A 21,903-nucleotide genomic window follows, 5' to 3' on the forward strand; every position below is an offset into this window, starting at 1 on the left:
ATGGCTTAAAGACAGTCTAAGGAGAAGTTCTCCAGGGTTTGCTGGACAAAGATTCTAGAAAATAATGATTTATCAAGGTTCCCAGATCCTCAAAAAAGGCAATTCATATTCTTCCAAAGAGTAAATCATAATCAACTTAATTTCTTCATCACTGAGATTAACAAGCCAATTGCAAGTCTTCATTCTTGACTCATAATTTACTCCTACAAGGAATGTTAATTAGTAAATCCTGCTAATTTTCCAAATCTAAGCTTCACTTCTGGAACACATCTTCATCAAGTAATCAACGTTAGCTAAATTGAACTTACTTCTTTATGCTTGAGCAGGCAAGCTGACCACTCCAGTCTTAATTATCTAAAACCTACCAGAATTGCAAAGGCTTTTATTTTCAGCTATGACCTTCAAATTTTTGAAAAGCTTTCATCAAGGTCAACACCACAAAAGAAAGTGGTGTTTTCAAAGTAACCTCTGTCCAACTCAGTAAGCTTATTTTTCTAATAGGTAAATGCAAATACAAATAATGAAATGCCTTTTAAGGAAAACTGTATTTTACTCATTGTTTACAACTGTCTGAAGACATTCTGTGAGGCCATGGCGGTTCAATGTAGAATTTTTGCCCTCCATGCAGGAGACCAGTCAATTCCCGGCCAACGCGCCTCACGCACAAGAGCTACCTGTTTGTCAGTGAAGACTTGTGTGTTGCTATGATGCTGAACAGGTTTCAGTGGGGCTTCCAGGCTAAGACGGACTCAGGAGAAAAAGGCCTGCTGATTACTGCCAAATATCAGCCAGTGAAAACCTTATGGATTGCAGTGGCCTGATCTGCAACCAATCGTGGGGATGATGCAAGACTGAGCAGCATTTTGTTCCATTGTGCACTAGGTCACCATGAGTCAGAGGTCAACTTAATGGCAACAAACAACAACAGCAAAAGGCATCCTAAGTCACCGATTCACCTTTTTTTTAAAACACCCACAAGGCTTAGCACTACATAACTACGTCATAATAACAGCTAATGTTTATTTGGTGCTTATCATGTTACATGTGCTAGGTCCTATTCGAAGCTCTTACATCTATTATCTCATTTAATCCTCATGGCAACCTATGAAGTAGATACTATTATTATCCTCACTTCACTCATGAAAATGAGGCACAGAGAGGTTAAATAATTTGCCAAAGCTCACACAGTTAGGAAATGATAGAGCTGTAAGAAAATAATTATTAACACTTCCATGTTGTTGTTGTTATGTGCCATCAAGTCGATTCTAACTAGAGCAACCCAATAAGACATAGTATAACTGCCCCACAGTGTTTCCAAGGAGCGACTGGTGGATTCGAACTGCCGACCTTTTGATTAGCAGCTGAGCTTTTAACCACTTCACCACCAAGGCTCCAACACTTCCACAGCACTTTAAATTTCTGCACCTTTCTTCTACTTCAGGCCTCACAACACCAGTGATACTGATGGGATAACATTAACACCCATTTAATTTTACGAATGAAAAACTAAGGCTCGAAAACATTAAGTGACTTTTCCAAGCTAGGAAATGCAGGAGCTGGAAGAGGAATCTTGATTTTCTGAGTCTGTATCTTTTCCTTCTCCCACTATACAGACTGCCTTTCTTATTGTAGACACAGAAGTGTTTTCATCAAGCACTGATGATTTCTCAAAGCCTAATTCTAGATTTCAGCTCCTTATAGGAAAATACATCTAACTCACCTTTTTATCCCTAGGATCAAGCGCAGTGTCTGGCACACAGAAAAGTCCTCAGCCGAGCATTCCCCAGAAACACCTTGTCTTCTTCCACCAACTCATTTCTCTGTCTATGCCCACAATACTTCTCTTTGGCCTTCAGAACCACAGTCCATCCTCACAAATCATGAGTTTGAGAAAGCCACAGTCTATGAAAGTTTACAATCCCCTTTCTACAATCCAAAAAATATGAAAACTGGAAGTTTTACCTTAAGTTGAATGCCGAAATTCATGTGATGACTATGGGAGCCCATCTTCAAGGCAGGCCCCAACGATTCCTGCCTCCTGGTATTCACACCCTCTCACACTAAGGTTGGTCGGTGTGACCAACAGAATACTGTACACAGAAGTGACAGGATGTCAGGTCCACAATGAGGTTATAAAAGACTGCGGCTTCCATCTTGGGCTCTGGCTATCTCTTTAGGGCCACTTATTCTGGTCACGTTGTGAGAGGTGAGCCCCTCACAAAACTCGGGAGCCTATGCAGAGGTCCACGTGCTGAGGTACCGAGGTTTTCTGTCAACATCCACAAGTAAGCCTGGAAGCGAATCTTGCATCCCCAGGTGACTGCAGCCTCAGCCACAGCTTGACTGCAACCTCATAAGAGACCCTGAGCCAGAACCATCCAGCTAAGCTGCTCCTGGATTCCTGACCCACAGAAACTATAGAAGACAAATGTTTGTCATTTTAAGCTGCTAAGTTTTGGGGGTAATTAGCCAGGTAGCAATAGATAACTAACACAGAGACAAAATCTGTTATAAACTGGTGTAAGGCTACTTATAGTCTCTATCTATCCCCTTCCTGTAAGGTCAGTGGTTTGAACCCACGAGCTGCTCCGCAGGATAAAGATGTGGCAGTCTGCTTCTGCAAGGATTTACAGCCCTGGAAACCCTATGGGGCAGTTCCACTCTGTCCTATAGGGTTGCTATGAGTCAGAATCAACTTGAAGGCAATGGGTTTGTTTTTTTGTGCTATGGAAATTTTAACGCGCTAGCTTTATGAGGTACCACGCATACCTGGCTAGGGATGCTGCATAATGAATGATATATATACTATACTACCTTACTGGATTCTGAAAAAATTGGGGTCTTCAAAGACACTTGGCCCCAAGGGTTTCAGATAAGGTACCTTTCCTGATTACTCCCACCCTCGCATATAATACATAAGAAACAATTTTCTCTGCAGAATTTCTGTACCTCTCAGAATCTTCTCAATATAACCCAATGCCTGATGATAAATTTTCTTATTCTCTGTTGTTTTATAAGTAAATGTGTCTCTCTCCACATGAAGGTTAAACTTCTTATGGGCAAGAGTCAGTATCAATCCTCCACCCCAACCCACACTCGAAATCCTGGGCACTACTGGGTACAAAATAAGCTCTCAATAAATTCTCGTAGAATTAAGTTCTCAAATACATATTAAAATTACAGACACAGAGCAGTGGTACAGACCCCGTATACTATCATACTCCAAACTCATTTATCTTCAAATAATTGCTCCAGAATGTGACATAAAAACAAAAAAGAAGCAGGCTTTCTGAGGAATTCTGGAAAATTTGCACATCCTTCAAGTGCCCGTGTAAACAGCAGCAGAGGCAGGAAATAATCGTTATCAAGAGGAAAGATCTATTAACCTCCTGATGACTGGCCCATCTGAAACCTTTCAAAGAAAGAGCAACTTTACCTTTCTGCTCTCCTCTCTTACATCCTCCCTCAGGCAATAAGAAGGGTCACTAATCAGTTTTTAATTTTCTTTGCTGGGGAGATATTCAGAACAGAGCTGTAAGAACTCAAGGAAAAGGCTTTACAAAATAAAGATTAAGTGAAAACTCTGAGTGGTACAAGCTTTAAAACCATCGCACTAAAATTATTCTAGCCCTCTTAGAGAAATAGCTATTTTCTAAAAAGACAAAAATAAAAATGTAAATATCATTCTGATAAGAAATTCTATCTAAGCAATCCTTTATGTAAATAAGTCCACTGGAACTGAAGGATCTCTCCCTCAAGTAACCCTACAAGGGTGATTTACACAAACCCAAACGCCAAGATGGCAGACGGTAATCAGGCCAGACCATAAGCCTGTTAAGACTTAAACGGAAAAAAAGAAAACAGCAGGGGTTTGGGGGCATGGGAGGAGATGGGACTGGCGGTAAACCTAAATGATTTTCAATAAATGCTGACCTCTTCCTCTATAATCAGCTCTCAGCCTTTCCATGCTGCACGGTATCACATGAGAAACCAAGAGACAAAGGTACTGGGCCCAGGTGCTGGCTCTGGCAAATCACTGTCATTTGTTGGGTCTCTATTCCCTCACCTATAGAAAGTAGGGGCTGGATTAGTTAATTCCACTGAGGGCCCTGGTGGCGCAGTGGTAAGTGTTTCACTGCTAACCAAAAGGTAGGGAGTTTGAATCCACTAGCTGCTCCTTGGAAACCCTATGAGGCAGTTCTACTCTGTCCTATAGGGTCGCTATGAGTCAGAATCGACTCGACAGTGCTGTTTTTTTTTTTTTCAAATGTCCACTCGGAGGGCAATGATGATTGGTGGTAGAATTCTCAACCCCCATAAAGGAGACCCAGGTTAAATTCACAGCTGATACACCTTAAGTGCAGCCACCACCCATCTGTCAGTGAAGGCTTGCAGGTTTCAGTAGAGCTTCAAGACTGAGACTAGAAAGAAAGGCCTGGTGATCTGCTCCTGAAAATCACCCAATGAAAACCTTATGGATCACAATTGTCCAATCCCATTGTACATGAGGTCACCAAAAGTTGGAGCCAACTCGACAGCAGCTTATAACAACAACAATGTCTACTTTCCATTATAAGTGTCTACTTTCTATTATAAGTGAAATCCAGCCTGTTGTCATTTATGTCATCTCTTCCATACTCTCTCCCTGGTAGTCTGCTCCGTTTTCGGGGAGCTTTATTGGAGATGAATTAGCTGAGGACATATGATCACACCCTGGTTTGGTACAGAGAATCAGACAACAGGAAAAAGCAACAACAAGCAGAAAGGAGTTCACATGAAAGATTTTGTCATACAATGGCATATCACATTGAACACTAATGACCAAAGACCAGACAAGTTGTGGAATGACATCATACATGAAGAAAGCAAGAGATCATTAAAAAGACCTAAATGGATGTCAGAAGAGACTACAAAACTTGCTCTTGAATGTCAAGTAGCTGAAGCAAAAGGAAAAAATGATGAAGTAAAAGAGCTGAACAGAAGACGTCAAAGGGCGGCTCGACAAGACAAAGTATTATGATGACATGTACAAAGACCTGGAGATAGAAAACCAAAAAGGAAGAACATGCTAAGCATTGCTCAAGCTGAAAGAACTGAAGAAGAAATTCAAGCCTTCAGTTGCAATACTAAACTTGATGCAGAAAGCATCAAAAGAAGATGGAAGGAATACAGTCACTATACCAAAAAGAGCTGGTTGACATCCAACATTTCAGGAGGTAACATATGATCAGGAACCAATGGTACTGAAGGAAGAAGTCCAAGCTGCACTGAAGGCACTGGCGAAAAACAAGGCTCCAAGAATTGACGGAATACCAATTGAGATGTTTCAACAAACGGAAACAGTGCTGGAAGTGCTCATTCATCTATGCTAAGAAATTTGGAAGACAGCTACCCGGCCAACCGACTAGAAGAGGTCCATATTTATGCCTATTCCCAAGAAAGGTGATCCAAATGAATGCAGAAATTATCAAACTATATAGTCAAGATCACATGCAAGCAAAATTTTGCCGAAGATCATTCAAAAACGGCTGCAGCAGTATATTGACAGGGGACTGCCAGAAATTCAAGCTGGATTTAGAAGAGGATTTGGGTGGAACCAGTGATATCACTGTTGATGTCGGATGGATCCTGGCTGAAAGCAGAAAATACCATAAAGATGTTTACCTGTGTTTTATTGACTATGCTAAGGCATTCGACTGTGTGGATCATAAAAAATTATGGGTAACATTGCAGAGAATAGGAATTCCGGAACACTTAATTGTGCTCATGAGAGATCTGTACATGGATCAAGAGGCAGCTGTTCAAACAGAACAAGGGGATACTGACTGGTTTAAAGTCAGGAAAGGTGTGCGTCAGGGTTGTATCCTTTCACCAAACTTATTCAATCTGCATGCTGAGCAAATAATCCAAGAAGCTGGACTATATGAAGAACAGGGCATCAGGATTGAAGGAAGATTCATTAACAACCTGTGTTATACAGCTAACACAACCTTGCTTGGTGAAAGTAAAGAGGGCTTGATGCACTTACTGATAAAGATCAAAGACCACACCCTTCAGTATAGACTTCACTTTTAACATAAAGAAAACAAAAATCCTCACAACTGGACCAATGAGCAACATCATGATAAACAGGGAAAAGACTGAAGTTGTCAAGGATTTCATTTTACTTGGATCCACAATCAATACCCATGGAAGCAGCACTCAGGAACTCAAAAGATGCACTGCATTGGGCAAATCGGCTGCAAAAGATCTTTTTTTTAAAACATTTATTGAGAATTTATTGTGTGCCATGCTAAATGCTATATTCAAATTATCTCCCTTTATCTTCACAGCAAAGGTATGAGACAGGTGCTTTTATTATCCCCATTTTTAGACATAAAATTGAGGCACAAAAACATTAATGTATCCAGAGTCGCACCATTAACGTGGGTTGAGACTGAAATTGAATCCATGTGGTCCGATAATAGTATCTGTACCCTTAACCATTGTGCTACATCAAAACCAGAATCCTTGAATCTTGGTAGCATCTAATCACAGCTGGGTGTTGGCTTTCAGGATTATAGGTATGTTCCCAGAGCCTCAAACTTGTAAACTGGTGTATTCTGGTCCCTTCAAAGAGTATGGGGACTTTTTGTATGGCTGGGCTCATTGAACTCCCACCAGGTATTAAAGATGGTGCCCAGAAGGAAGCATTTCCAGGAAGTCGTTATAAAATGACAGCAGTTCTTACTGAGGGGTTGGTTTCGTTGTGGGCAGAATGAGTGAGGCTGAGGGAGTAAGCGAGGCAGAAAAACTTCAGGCTGTCAGGTTCACCACTTGCCTATAAAATAAACAGAGTGTTTATAATACCTTTCTTTGTACAAATGAGGAGTGTGAGAAACATGGATGAGAAGGAACTCAATGAGGTCCATTTAATTCAGGCAACCATGGGCCAAGTACTGTGCTAGATGCTGTACATATGTACTCTCAGTCAATCCTCACAACAACGTGTTGAGCAGGCAGTAATATCCCTGTTTTATCAATGAGGAAACAGATTGAGAAGTAAGTCAGGGGGTGATATTTCGCATTCGTAGCCAGGGTCCTTATTGATTGGTTGGTGCCTAATTTAGCTAGAGTAAGGAAAGTTAACTGCGATATCAACCTCTAAATCTCAGTGGTGTAACCAATAAAAATGTATTTCTCACTTAGCCAACAACCAGTGTGGAAGTTCTTGCTCAGCCTTCAGTCTTCCTTCCATCCAGGGACACAGGCTTAGGCCTTGCAGTCTTCTGCTGGATCCTCTGCATAGAGCCAGCAGATGTAGGAAGAGAGAACATGGAGGATCTCATGAAGATTTTCATGTGCCGGGAATAAAGTGGAGCACATAATTCCACCATATTTCATTGACAGGAAATCAATCATGTGGTGTCCCTAACTGCAAAGGAAGCTGGGAAATGTCATCTAGCTGGTTGTGAAGGAGCAAAAGGAAATGGGTTTTAATGAAAAAAAAAGATCTCTTTAAAGTGTTGAAAAGGAAAGATGTCACCTTGAACACTAAGGTGCACCTGAGTCAAGCAAGCCATGTGTTTTCAATCGCGTCATATGCACGGGAAAGCTACACAGAGAATAAGGAAGACTGAAGAAGGAGTAACGCCTGAATTGTGGTGTTGGAGAAGAGAACATACCATGGACTGCCAGAAGAACGAACAAATCTGTCTTGGAAGAAGTACAACCAGAATGCTCCTTAGAAGCAAGGATAACAAGACTGCATCTTACATACTTTGGACATGTTATCAGGAGGGATCAGTCTGTGGAGGACATAATGCTTGGTAAAGCAGAAGGTCAAGGAAAAGAGGGAGACCCTCCATGAGATGGATTGACACAGTGGCTGCAACAATGAGCTCAAGCATAGCAACAACTGTGAGAATAACTCAGGACCAGTGAGAATGATGCAAGACCGGGCAGCATTTTGTTCTACTGTGCAAAGGGTTCCTGTGAGTCAGAACCAACTCGACAGCACCTAACAATAACATGGCATTATCTAGACTCTGGAGATTCTCCTCACAGAGGGAGCTGCCTGCAGCCTATATCTATCAGGGTTTTTCAACTTGTAAAAAGTGTAATTCAGACAAGATTATAAAGCTTATACTATGCCACTTTCAATACTACTAAGATTTTCCACAACTGCCCTCAGTCATGTGGGATTTTAGTCAAAGTCCATAAAGCTAGAGTTGCTCCCTAGCCCTTAATCAGCAATCTTGCCAGGAATCACTGAAGTTCAAGGTTGAAAGGAAGTCACAGGGAAGGGAAGGGGTGTGTGTGTTAGGAAGTGCTCTATTTTCCTAGGAGGAAAACATGTCACATGGCACTGCTCAGGAAAAGTCTCCACCAATTTCTCAATGTTTCCAGGTAAAAAATGAAAACCATGTGCATATTTAAGTGATGAAAATTCTTCTCACTTGCCACATTTTCATTGATCGAAACTACAAAGTTATTCATAAAACATATATAAATACCCTTTTTCCCACCCCCCACCAAGCGATTTACAGAGAGAGCCTATAAGAACCAAAGGTCAGTGCTTTATGGAACATCAAATGGCAGCGCTCGGAGCCTGCACAGACGTTTCTGGAAATGTAAATATTCAAGTATGGTTTCACATCTCAGAAGCAACAGCAGCAGCATAAAATAATCCTTTAATCATTCTTTGACTAAAATTTTACCGCCACGTGTCTGGCACTCTTCTAGGCTCCTGAGTATTCAACAGTGAGTAAAACAGACAATTTCTCAAAATATTAAATGTCAATGTTTTTAAGTAGGAGTGTATTCTCTGCTGAATTACATGCATCTCAGAGGTACCTCAGAAGACAGGCCTGGAGATCTATTTCCAATACATCAGCATTGAAAACCCTATGGAACGCAGCTCTATTCTCACACACACAGGATCGCCATGAGGCAGAATAGTTATCTTACCAAAGAACTTGCAAAAATAAATAATTAATGTAAGGATAGACATGTAGGTCAATGGAATAGAACTCAGAGTTCAGAAATAAACCCTCGCATTTGTGGTCAAATGATTTTTTATAAGGATTCCAAGACAATTCAATGGAAAAAGAATAACAGTCTTTTCAACAAGTGGTGCTGGAACAACTGGATAACCACATGCAAAAGAATAAAGAATGGATCACAGACTTACATATAAGAGCTAAGCTATAAAAGTCTTAGAAAACAGCAAATCTCCATGATTTAGGGTTAAGCAATGACTCCTGAGACGTGATACCAAAAGTACAAGTGACAAACGAGAAAAACAGATAAATGAGACTTCATCAAAACTTAAAATTTTTATGCTTCAAAGGACACCATCAAAACAGTGAAAAACAACCCACAGAACGAGAGAAAAAAAAAAAAAACTGCAACTCGAATATCAGATAAGGAACTTGTATCCAGTGTATATAAGAAAGTCTTACAACTCACTGATAAAAAGACAACCCAATTAAAAAATAGGCAATGGACCTGCAGAGACATTTTTCCAAACAAAATACACAAATGGCCAGTAAGCACATGAAAAAATGTTCAATATCAGTAGTTAACAGGGAAATGCAAATCGAAAGCACAATGAAATGCTACTTCACACCCACTCCTGTTCAAACAAGTCATTGAGTCGATTCCAACTCAAAGTGACCCTATAGGACAGAGTAGAACTACCCCATAGGGTTTCCAAGGAGCGCCCAGTGGATCTGAAATGCCGACCTTTTGGTTACCAATCAAACTCTCAACCAACAGAATGGCTATAATCAGAAAGACAGATTACACAACTATTAGTGAGAATGTGGAGAAACTGGAACCTTTATATATTGCTTGTGAGAATATATAACGGTATAGTTACTTTAGAAAACAATTGGCAGCTCTTCAAACTATTAAACACAGAATTGCCTTATGACCCAGAAATTTCACTCCCAAGTATATACCCAAGAGAAATCAAAGCATATCTACACGAAAACTTGTAATGAATCTTCATAGCAACATTATTCAAAAATGATAGCCAAAAAGTACAAACAACCTAAATGTTACCAACTGATGAATGGAAAAAACATGGTATATCCATGCAATGGAATATTATTCATCAGTAAAAAAGAATGAAGTACTAATACACACTACATTGTGATGAGCCCTGAAAACATTGCACTAAGTGAAAGAAGCAGTCACAAAAGATCAAATATTATATATGCCTATTTACATGAAATATCTAGAATATACCAGAAATGTCTAGAAGAATATCAATAGACAGGAAGATCAGTGGTTGCCTACAGCTGGGGAAGACAAAGTTGGGGGGAGGAGGTTTCTTTTGTGGAGTGATGAAAATGCTCTAAAATTGATGGTAGTGATGCTTGTTCAACTCTGTGAATATACTAAAGACCACTGAATAGTACACTTTAAATAGATGAATTGTATGGTATGTGAATTATATCTCAATAATGCTATTTTTAAAAATTAAATAAACAAGGAAATGAAGAGTCAAGCAGGTGTGCTATTTACCCAGGGCACCTAGAAAGTGAAAAGAGAGAACCGTCTTTCTCAGATTCATCAGTGTATGTCAATATGGAGGTATCTTTTCTAATTCATCCAGCCAACATTCATTCGTTGATACTACTACTCCTTAGGAATTGGCTTGACTGAGGAGCCTATAAATAAGGACCTAGTCCTCTCCCTCAAGGTATTCTATCTCTGATAACAACAGTTACCATTCTTTAGGCACAAAGCAAAGGGTTTCATGTATAGCATCTCGCGATAAGGTGAAGAGCCTTACCCTAATTTTACAGATGAGGAAACAGACTCAAAGAGGGTAAGTGACTTGCCAAGTTCACACTGTTAAAAAATGGGAGAGACTTAAAGCTGGGTTTATCTATGAGCAAGGCCCATGCTCTCTCCACTGCATTATATTCCTCCTAGGGCGAGGTGGGCAAGAATGTACAGAAACTACTGCAGTGAAATCTAGGCTTGATCAGGGCCAGAAGAGGACCTCTCCAGCTCCCCACCAAGGGGATGTCAGAAAAGGTCGTGCCTGAGCCAAACCTTGCTTGATGAGGGGTGGTACTTCACTCAGACAAGGGGAGGTAAGGGTGAGATCTTCCAGAAGAAGAAAGCATATGGGTGAAAGGGAATGTGGAGAATCCAAAAACAAGAAAGCAGCTTAGTCTGGCTACAGCACAGGACAGGTATGAGGAAATGGTAGGGAAGACAAGATCAGAAAAGAGGAGAAAAGAGGCAGGATCCCATCACGAAGGGCTGAGTGCTGCACTAGGGAGTTTGAACTTAAACTGCAGAAGCTGATGAGCCATGGAAGCATCCTAGGCAGGGGGTCAGAAAGACCACTCTACATGCAGTTACAGGGGTTAACGTTGGAGGCAGAGTAGTGGTGACTGGACAGGCTACTGCTCCTGTCCAGTTGGGAACTAAGAAAGGCCTGAATTACGGCAGTGGCAATTAGGAGAGGAGAGAAAAAAAAATCGGAAGATGTTTATTTAACGCAGTGCCGTCAAATCGAAATCCCAAAACCTGAAAGGATGTGGAAAGTAAAATAACCTGAGGTGTAGAGTGGACCCTGTGGGTGGCCGACAGCATCTAGGACTCCCCTCCTTCCCTCCTGAGGCACTCCCCCATGCCGCCATTTGCCTCCAGGAAACTGATCTCACCCCTACCCAGCTTCAGGGAGGATCTGGTTGCTCTAAAGGTGATCTATTCTGCTTATGGCCCAAGAACGGCCACAAGACTCGTTCTGGCTAAAAGACATGAGGGAAGATCTGCGGGAGAATTCTGGAGAAAGCTTTTTCTCTCCTGAAAAAGAAACAGTCTCTATGCCTCTCTCACATGTTGCCATGTACGAATATCATTTCCAGAACCATTCAGGCATCTGTTATGGCCAGTGGATGACATTAACTCCCAAGATGGCAGAGCAAGAAAGAGATGGTGAGAGAGAGATGGGGCCTTGATGTCATTGGCCCACCCTGAACCTCCTGTCCTTCCCCTCCGGATTTCATGACAGATGAGCTCATACACTTCCTTATGTTGGAGCAGTTTGCAATGGGATCTCTGTAACTAGGAACCACAGCATCTTAACTGATAGAGACCGAGTATGGAATCATTAACCAAATGAGAGACCACAGGAAATGAAGCAGAACCAAAGGGGACAGAGGACTAGTGATGATGAGCTTAGGCATCTAGAGTGACACCCAATAAAGACACCCAATAGGCAGTGAGAAATATAAGCCAGACAAGAAGAAGGAAGTCTGGACTAGTGGTATAAATACAGTTTCAGCATTCCAGTGGTAGGCCAGGCAATGTGAGCAGATGCAGGGGTAGAACATGATATTTCTTCTTCCACAAATATAGAAATCTGACAAGATACTAGTACCTATGAATATCAAACCACCATTGCTCCCCTGCTCCTAACAACAATCCATGCCCCTCAGAGCCAGTATCATCTTGGGCAGAGGTGGGGGAGTAGCTATCCCAAGTTGGAATTCAGAAATAAATGTATGAGCAAATAATATATCAATATATGCTAATAAACCAAAAACCAGTTGCTATCAAGGTAATTTCAACTCATGGCAATCCCGTGTGCATCACAGTAAAACTGTTTCCATAGGGTTTTCAACGGCTGGTTTTTTTTTTAGAATTGATCACTAGGTCTTTCTTCCAAGATATCTGTGGGTGGAGTCAAACTACGAACATTTCAGTAGAAGCTAAGTGTGTTAACCATTTTTACCACCCAGGGATTCCTACACACTAATACTCATCATTACTGAGCTCCTTCTAAACTAAATGCCTAAAATTCTTTCCTCAAATTTTCACAGCCATCCTATGAGGCAGGTGTCATGCCCCTCAGTTTACAGATGAGGAAACTGAGATTGGCTCAGAGAAGAGTCACTCACCCAATCACAAAGTCAGTAATTAATTATGTAGAAGGGGCAGCATTTGAACACAGGTCAGGAGAGGAAACAGGAGAGAGGGTACAGACTGAAGGTGGTCACACAGCACCCCAGTTAGGAGCTGCGAAGTGTGAGAGCCTAGATGAAGGATGGTAGAGAAAACCAATTCTGACAAGTAACAATTAAGTCAGCAGAATCTCAAGACTGTTTCTCAAACATCACTCTGAATGAAGGGTAAGGTGGGACCAGAATTGCTTAAAAGCTTAAACAGTTTCCCATGGGCTACTTTAGGGACCTGGCACTCACTCAAGCCACAGATTGTGTGGATAACTGTATTTTAAACAAAACACTTTCTAACCAAATCCTGAAACACAATCCCCACAAAGTTGGGAACCCTCAGCATTATTAACTATGCTTTCTCATGTGCTCCAAACGTGTCATCTCTAAACAACTCGCTGCTGCATTTGAATCCCTCTTCAGTTTCGGTCTGCTGATTCCTCCCTTGCCATCTGACCTTTGAGTTATTGTCTGTACCGAGAAGCTCTCAGCACCTCTCCATTTTCCTTGTCTGCCGCCATCTCTCTTGTTCTAACTTCCTCTTGGCATGTCAATATCCTCCCCTGGAAAAAAAAAAAACTTCTCACACATTTGGAAGCCACTGCCTGGCCCTTTCAAATCTTCGGTGATTATTAGGAGAGTCTCTGGAGGAACCATTTCGGCCCCTGCGGAATTTCTTAGCAAGACTGTTTAGTTATAAAGAAAAGGATTAACAATGGGCAGCATTAAGGAAGAGTGGCTGTTTGACTTAAAAAAAAAAAAACAAAAGGAAATACATACATGGCTCAGAGGGCATAGGAATGCAATCCACATTTTTGAGAATGAGACAGACTCTCCAAATTGTCGTTACAGGCTTTTTGAGTCACAAACTAAACTGACTGGTTCCTGACCTTAACACACCTATTCTATGCCTATGACATGTGATAACAGATGCCTGGTAAATCTTAATGTATCAGGCTTAGAAGCAAAACTCATGGTGCAAAAGGAAATGGCAGTTACTCACGGAACACAAAGCAGGAAAAATCAAAATGCATTTGAATCGTGGTGTTGGCAAAAAACACTGAATGTATCGTGGACTGCTAAAAGAATGAACAAATCATTCTTGAAAGAAATACAACCAGAATGCTCCTTAGAAGTGAGGATGGCAAGACTTCAGTTAACTTACTTTGGACATGCCATCCCTCAGGAAAGACCAATCCTAGAAAAGGACATCATGTTTAGTAAAGTCAGTGAAAATGAAGGAAGCCCTCCATGTGATGGACTGACACAACAGTCGCAACAATTGACTCAAACACACCAACAACCATGAAGGTGGTGCAGAACCAGTTTTGTTCTGTTTTATATAGGGTCGCCCTGAGTTGGAACTGACTTAATGGCGACTAACAACAACAACAACAACAAAATATAGGAGACCATGCTTTGCCAAAGCAGTCAATCTCAGAGAGGCGGGCAAGGCACAGGGAATCTGATCTGACTTGTCATGTTTGTAACAGGCCTGAAGGCAAGTAGACGTTGCATCAAAATGAAAAACTTATAATTGTTCATAAAAACCAAACACTGAGCTTATTGATGGAAACCCCAGTGGCATAGTGGTTAAGTGCTACGGCTGCTAACTAAAAGGGTTGGAAGTTCAAATGCTCCAGGCGCTCCTTGTAAACTCTATGGAGCAGTTCTCCTCTGTCCTATAGGGTCACTGTGAGTTGGAATTGACTCGACAGCACTGGGGTTTGAGCTTATTGACACTGTCTTTTCTGTTAAGCCTTAGAGCAATTTCAGATGAGGTTTATGCAGCTTCCAAGAGTAAAGTGGATGGTATAACAAGATTATAAAGCACACTGATGTTCCCCAATTGTATAAACCCACACCATGAAACTAACTGACGTTGTTCTCGAGGACATTTTAAAGACTAGGAGGAAGGAAGAAAAGTAACAGAAGTAGTAAGGATCCATTATCCATTCTTGAAATATGTCATTCTTCCTAAACTCTCTCAAGTTGGAAAGGGAAAGTTATATTTAAAAAAAAAAAAAAAGAGTATGAGAAAGACTTAATAGTTACCACCAGAATACAAAAATGGTGTGATTCATGTTTTCTGAAATAGCTGTTAATCAGCTATTCAATGGGCTGCCTGCATTCAGTCTACCGCACCATTTCATTTTCTACTCATTATCCATGTAAAAATTAGAGTACCTTGGCAAGAGATTTTTCACAGTGAGATTCACTTTATTCCATGGTTTTTTCCAGTAAAAATAAAATGGCAAAGGATCCTCATTGTCCAGAAGATTTTCAACATGGCCTATTTAAACTGCAACAGTCCATTTATTCCTCTACTCAAATTATATTTAATAAGCATAATAAATGTGAGGTGCACAGCTCTAGTGCTGGGAATCACAGGTAGGAGCTCACAAGCTGCTGGGGAAAGTAGACATGGCCAGAAATAATCCTTGAGATGTGATAAAAGCTGTAACAGGGATGCAAAGCAAAGACACGCGCTTAACGCTGCCTGGACAGGCCAGGCGGAAGGCTTCCTAGCAGATGGGACACTTGATTCAAGTCTTAAAGGATGGTTCCGATGAGTATGTGCTCAGGACAAGGCAAAAGGGCACACCAATCACCTATGTCCTCTCCGGTGGTGGTTTTCAACTAGGGTAAGAACCAATAGGGCCATCTATCTGGGGACATTTTTGGCTGTCACGATTGGGGGAGAGGTACTACTGTCTTCTTATGCTAAATATCCTACAATGGATGGGACAGCCTCCTACAACAAAGAATCGTCTGGCCCTGCTCCACAGGATAAAACCTGACACAAACTATCGAAGAAAAGATAGGAGTTTCCCATCTTGTTTCTAAATGCCTTGATAAAAATAACAAACCACTGTCCATATGGCTAACGAAGTAGAATCTCAGCTCTTGTCCCTACAATTTAGATTTAACTTTATGACCAACCATGCTCAAAAGCAACAAAAGCACTGCATTAGTTCAAGGTTAGCTCAAATGTTGTTCAAGCTTAACCTCAGAGAATTCAAAAACGAACACAGTAGGCGGGCTGCAAGGTGTGGTCCACCATCAACCAAGAAAAGTATAAATACCTAGAGGACAGCCCGCTGAAGGCAACAATGTTTTCTTCTTTAAATTGTTTATGTCACTTTCAAATCACAGATAATAAAAATTATTTCTAATATTTTTTTCCAGGGGAAAAAAAAACTTGCATTTTATATACTGGTTCATCTTACACAACCAGAACACAGTAATCAGGCTTGAGTTTTAGAAATCTGGACGCAAAGTGGAGTAGATTCTATCTCGATCACACCTAACTTAGTAACCAATCAAGTAATCTTACACTAGCAGAAATATTAACGCATGCTTACTTGTTTCAACCTATGTTTATAAGGTCTCTGATTCTGTACCTTACATGATTAATACCACAAGATATATATATTCACGTATATACGTAATATAATCTGAAGAACAATTACTTTTCACTTCTTCCCAATCTTCTTAGATATTTTCTTTACAAATCCAAATTGCACGGAAATTACAATACTTGCTAAGTGAGATGTTTAAATCCCTACCCTATAGTTGTTTTTCTAGGTTATTAAGAAGCTGCTGATCAAAGTACCAAAACTCACAATATTAATTCACAAACCTTAGGCTGACCAAGAGGTAACTTCATTTAAAAGTTAATGGAGCTTCCATCTTGCTGACATTAATTTAGTCTATACCAAGGCAAAAAAGAGCACCTCAGTATTCATTACATTACAATTCAGAGGGCTAAAATCTTGCTGAAATAAAAATACTAATCTAGTTCATATTTGTAGCAGCAATTTTGAGGACAAAATTTATAATCAAACCTTGTGATTGAACATCTTTTACTAATCAAATGACAACCTATAATAGTAATTTGAGCCCCATTCAAATGTTGCCTTCCAAGAGTACAAAAAGAAAAGATCTCTATTTCCCCTAGCACAGAGAACTACAAAGGACACAACAAAAGCTTCCCTGAACAAACATTACTCAAAAACTACGAGACCAGCCATAGCAGAAATCCTCACTTGAATAAACAACAGAGATAGCAGTAGAGAACCAACAGCTGAAAGCTATTGTGCAGCTCAACACACAACCAACAGCTTTCAGCTTATATAAAGTTGGGTTTTTAAATCACAGATAGGGATCAAACTACAAACTGCATGAAAAGGCTTCCTGCTTGTCACGGTGAAGTTACCTCTAAAACACTTCTAAAGCACTATGGAATTGATAGTTAAGAATGCAAATCTCTATTTAATGTTTATATGAACACAAAAAGAGAAGTTGTTCTATTTTATTTTCCTAATTTTTTTAAAGTGAAAATTATTTTCCATTTAAATACTGCTCATTGTAACACATAAAAAAAACATATAAGGCATATTAATTATTGTCTTTAGGCAGAAATGGTTTTCGTGGGAACACATCTTCAATTTTTGAACTCAATGAAAAAACTTTAAGTTGAAGAAAATCACTATATAATTAACTTTTTGTTATGTATTTCAGTGCTTAAACAAATCCAAAGTGTTTTTCAAAAATACTTGTATGATCTTTACTCATACAGCACACCATATTAATAAAAAAAAAAAGTACACATGAAAAATGTTTTGCCAAGGTTCTCTCACACGTCCACTTTATTACAATTAATCTTTTTCTAACTCACAATGCATTATTATAACAGTAATACAAGCAAATTCTTAAGTAATTATCTAAGAATCAGTAAAATCCCTCCTATTAAAGGATAAAATGTGTGAATAATTTTAATGAAAAATTGGCTGTCTTCATTTCACTGGAGATACAATAAGAAAAAGGGTCATTTCAAAACAAATATTAGAAAATACTTTTGAAAAATAAAGATTTTCCTATTTTAGTTTAAATTTAAAAAAAAAGCAGGCTAATTGATGTTGCAAGCTTAACACTGACTTTAATTAGTGATAATCAAAATGATCAAATGTACTCTCCCAAGGGGGGAAATACCACAATACTATTTACTGGCTACTAAGCTTGAAATAATTGTTTATTTACAAATTAACAAAAAAAAAAAAAAAAAAAAAAACCTCATTGCCATTGAGTCAATTCCAACCCATAGCAACCCTATAGAATGGAACAGAACTGCCCCATAAGGCTTCCAAGGAGTGGCTGGTAGATTTGAACTGTCGAACTTCTGGTTAGCAGCTACGCTCTTAACCATTGTGCCACTAGGGCCCCTTACAAACTAAAGCAAGGGTTAATTTCATCTAATTAATGCAATATACATCAACTGTACCTGTCCTCCATGACATAGGCAGGTTGGGGAAAAGCTAAAAGAAAATGCCAAGTCTGCCCTGAAGAAATAATAATATCCATTCAATGTTTGAATACCATCTATGTGTGAGATACTTTTTCATACATTATACGATTTATAAATATACGTATGTGTTTAATTTAGTACATACCACCAGTAGATAGGTGCTTAACACATGCATTTTATGGTAGCATTGTAGTTATAGATAATGTGGTGAACTTCAGCAGACAACATCTGTGTTACACATATGGCCATCAAAATAACTGTGGCATGCTTTTGAGACACTAAAACAGGCCAAGCCTGTTGGGAAGTGATTACCTCCAACAAAAGCCTGCTTAAATTATTGTTGAGCTATATGGCATATATCCAAAATACAGAATTATAAAGTTACTCTGAATTGCTCACTGATTTTTAACCTACTTGTAAAACAAGATAAGCACCACTGAGTTTTAAAAAGTAATTATGGATTGGGATTTTTGATTCATGTTTCTCTGACAAAATTATTCCATTTGATCACAAGTCCTGGCTGCTCTCTTGACAGAATAATGCACACAGTCCACAGCTGACACGGGCACAGCTTTCATGATTAAGGAGGACGCTCACACTCCAGATGACTTTACACTTTGTGCTTCAAAAAGATTTCTTTGTTGTTTTGGTATCAGATCATCAGTTATGTTCTTCCAACTAACATTTCCGTCCCCAAACCCCCCCCCCAAAATCTAAGTACTATCAAGAATTTTGGAAGTTTTTGTGATTTCTGCCTATTTTATTCACAGAGTCCACCAAAGAATGCTATATTATTTTGAAAAGTAAGCTCTTCTCCTGATTTCATTTTTTGAGGGATGTTTTCTTTTGGAATATTAAAAAAAAAAAAACTGAAAATATAAACACTTTCCACCAGGAGTCTGTCAATATTCTTGGCCTTGAAAGGGGACATCAAATGAGACTCTGGTTTACTTTTGCTTATTATAATAACTGAGGAAAGACTATTCAAAACAATTTTCCTAAAGAGAAGTGTTAATCTTGTAACTATAATTCATCATTTTTGCCCCTTTCTCACTGGAAGAGAATTACACCTCTGAAACTAGACTTCTGTTCACCAATAATGGCGATATCAAAGCTAAGACATTTAGCCAGGAACAGTAACTCTAGTCTGCGTAAAGCTTCCTAAAAGTGGTATTTATCCATCGATCCACACAGGGAAATGTCCAGGGCCTTCTCCATTAGGATTAACTGATTCAAAGATGACAAGACTAGGAGAGGATGCTCGGCAGAATGAACTTGATTTCTCAGTGGGTCACCTCTATTAGAGGGGAGCGGTCTCCCTTCAGAATCACCTGCTTAGTTATCTAAAACGCCTCAGTGTTTTCAAACTGAAGGAGAATGGGAAACACAACAAAAAGATTCAGTCACCTCCGGGTGGTTAACATTGTTGCGAAAGGAAAAGGACAGCGCAGGCGCGTCTGTCAGGTTGTCAGCTATAAACGTAAGGACTTCTCAAAATTAAGGAAGTGGATCTCTGCAAGCTTCCACAGCCTTCTCGTTTGGATTCTCTAGGTTAACAGTAATAATTGTATTTTAATGACCGACGAAAAGGAGCAAGGTTATTAGTCACTTTGAGAGATGCAGACTGAATGTAAGGGTAAAACCATTTCCCTTATGAAAAGGGAAATTATTTTCCGCCCAAACGTAGCATTACCCAACTACAAACCCAGGAACACAATCACAACAACCTAATGTGTTTCAGCGAGTGAACTAGTTTACTTCCCCAAGGCCACCATCAAGAAAAAATCTCCAACAAAGCCGAGGCAAATCATGCCTTCAACACCGAGGTGAGGTAAAGCGTACAGACAATTTCGCACCTCTTTGGGAAATGCGCGGGTGGGGGTAGGGAGGTAGACGCTTTTGGAGGAAAGTGGTGTTGGGAAGACTTTTGGTCTCCGTTGCAGCACCGCGGGGCTTGCAGTCGAGTGTCGGTACGTCAAGGCACCTTTGAAATGTCAAACTTTCCTTTATGAAGGAACTCAAAGTTAACCCGCTCTGACACAAACACTGTATCTGAGCGCAGAGGGCAGCTACCTCTCTTTCCTACCGCACAGAGACTCAACCGCTGGCTCCGTCCGCTGACAGCCCTCAGACAAAGCCGCGGACCCCTGAGATCGGCTGGCTGCCCACCCCGGAACGCGCCCCAGGCCAGTGCCTACCTTGATGCCCTGCTGCTGGGTGGTGAGGGTTAACTTGGATTCATCCAGAAGCAAAACTTCGCAGTAAAATTCTTCCGGAACAGCGCAGAAACAGCCCATGTCTGCTGTGGCCGTCTCCAGCCAGGCGAGAAAGCTGAGACCGAGGCGCCGAGCCGCCCCCTGTCCTCAAGCGCGAGGCATTAATTTATTGTCCGCACCGTGGCGAGGGCGAGAGGAGCAGCTCCGGGCGAGGTCCGGGGCCGCGCGGCCGAGCCTCCCCGGCGCAGCAGGAAGACAAGGAGGAGGAGAAGCCTGGGAGAGTCAGCGCCCGGGAGCCGCCGGGAAAGCGCCGGCGGAATTGGGCGCGGAGGGCGGCGGCGCGTCTCCGCACATCCTGCGGCTCGGGTTCTTCCGAAGGTGGGGGCGTGTGGCCCCTCCCGCAGTCCTGGGGAAGACAAAAGTCGCCTGGCAATGGGAGCAAAAGGCAAAAACAGGGAGAGAGGAAAGCACGAGGCCCTCCCGGGACTTGGAAGCCCTTCGGAGCTCCTCAGCCCCCTCCACCAGCGCCTGCCCGGAGTGCGGCCGTGGGGCACCCGCCTCCTCTCAGCCTTCCGACTCACCAGTGGGCACGCACTTCCAGCTCCGACCCCGCCCCGCAACCCCAGGCCGGGTCCACGGAATGGGGAGGGGTCGGCTTTTCTTTTGTATCAAGGGTACCCGCGACGTCCCAGCCAGAGACAGTGGAGTCATCACCCAGTCCGCTACTGCTCCCCACCCCTACCCACCCCCCCACTACCACCAACCTGCTGGCACCAAGAAGCCGGAGGAAGGTTGGAAAGGGCAACGTGCTCCTTACTAAGACTGGCGAGGGGAGGTCAGCTCGTCGCGGGGTGCGGCTCCCGTCTAGGTGCCCCTGAGCTCATCGCGGGGGGCTGTGAGTGACCAAGTTCAAGCTCTCCCTCGAATAAAGCCCTGCTGCGGCGGCAGACTGCTCTTTCCCCCAGGAAATTCAGCGAAGCATGGAGTGGGAGGACCAGCGGGCGTGTGGAGAAGCGGGCGCTTGGGCTGAGGACGCGGCTGCCAGGGTGCGCCCAGGGCGCGCCAGGCCGCTGCAGCTCCGGGGAAAGTTCTGTCGATTGAGCCAGGGGTGGCGCTCCGGGGAGGAGCAGCCCAGGTATGCCTGGGCAGGGCCGGGGCGTCTGCAAAACGCCCTGGAGGGAAGCTGAAGCTTGGCGGTCCGGGAGGGGGCGCCTGGGGGCGGAGGGCGGGGTCTCGGCTGGGGGCGGAGGGCGGAGCGGAGGTGGTCCAAAAGGCGAGGTGAGAACAGGTCCGTGCGAGAAGCAAGGCGCTGCGCTCGAGCCACGGGAGTGTCCCGGGCTGTGGCCTTGTTGGCAGTGTAGGTTTCCCGGGGAGACCGGAGGCTGGCTTTGCAGGGGCAGAGCGCAGTTATAGTTGG

The 21,903-nt window shown here is 41.9% G+C and overlaps 1 protein-coding gene across 5 annotated transcripts in view; it reads right to left on the bottom strand.

Annotated features, from left to right (window-relative positions):
- EPB41L4A (erythrocyte membrane protein band 4.1 like 4A) overlaps window positions 1-21,673 on the bottom strand; it is a 326,052-nt gene extending 304,379 nt beyond the window's left edge. For 3 of the 5 annotated variants that reach the window (XM_049872192.1, XM_049872182.1, XM_049872164.1), the window contains exons 1-2: window positions 21,251-21,673; window positions 20,469-20,892 (exon numbers count right to left, since the gene is read on the bottom strand). In XM_049872192.1, the coding sequence (XP_049728149.1) occupies window positions 20,469-20,567 (99 nt within the window). In that variant the 5' untranslated portion in view covers window positions 20,568-20,892; window positions 21,251-21,673. Of the gene's footprint in view, window positions 1-13,419; window positions 13,526-20,468; window positions 20,893-21,250 lie in introns of those variants that run through there. The other 2 variants (XM_049872199.1, XM_049872172.1) reach the window with 2 other exon arrangements.
- Window positions 21,674-21,903: the final 230 nt, after the last annotated feature.

This window comes from Elephas maximus, chromosome 2 (genome assembly GCF_024166365.1).
Source record: "Elephas maximus indicus isolate mEleMax1 chromosome 2, mEleMax1 primary haplotype, whole genome shotgun sequence".
NCBI lineage: Eukaryota > Metazoa > Chordata > Mammalia > Proboscidea > Elephantidae > Elephas > Elephas maximus.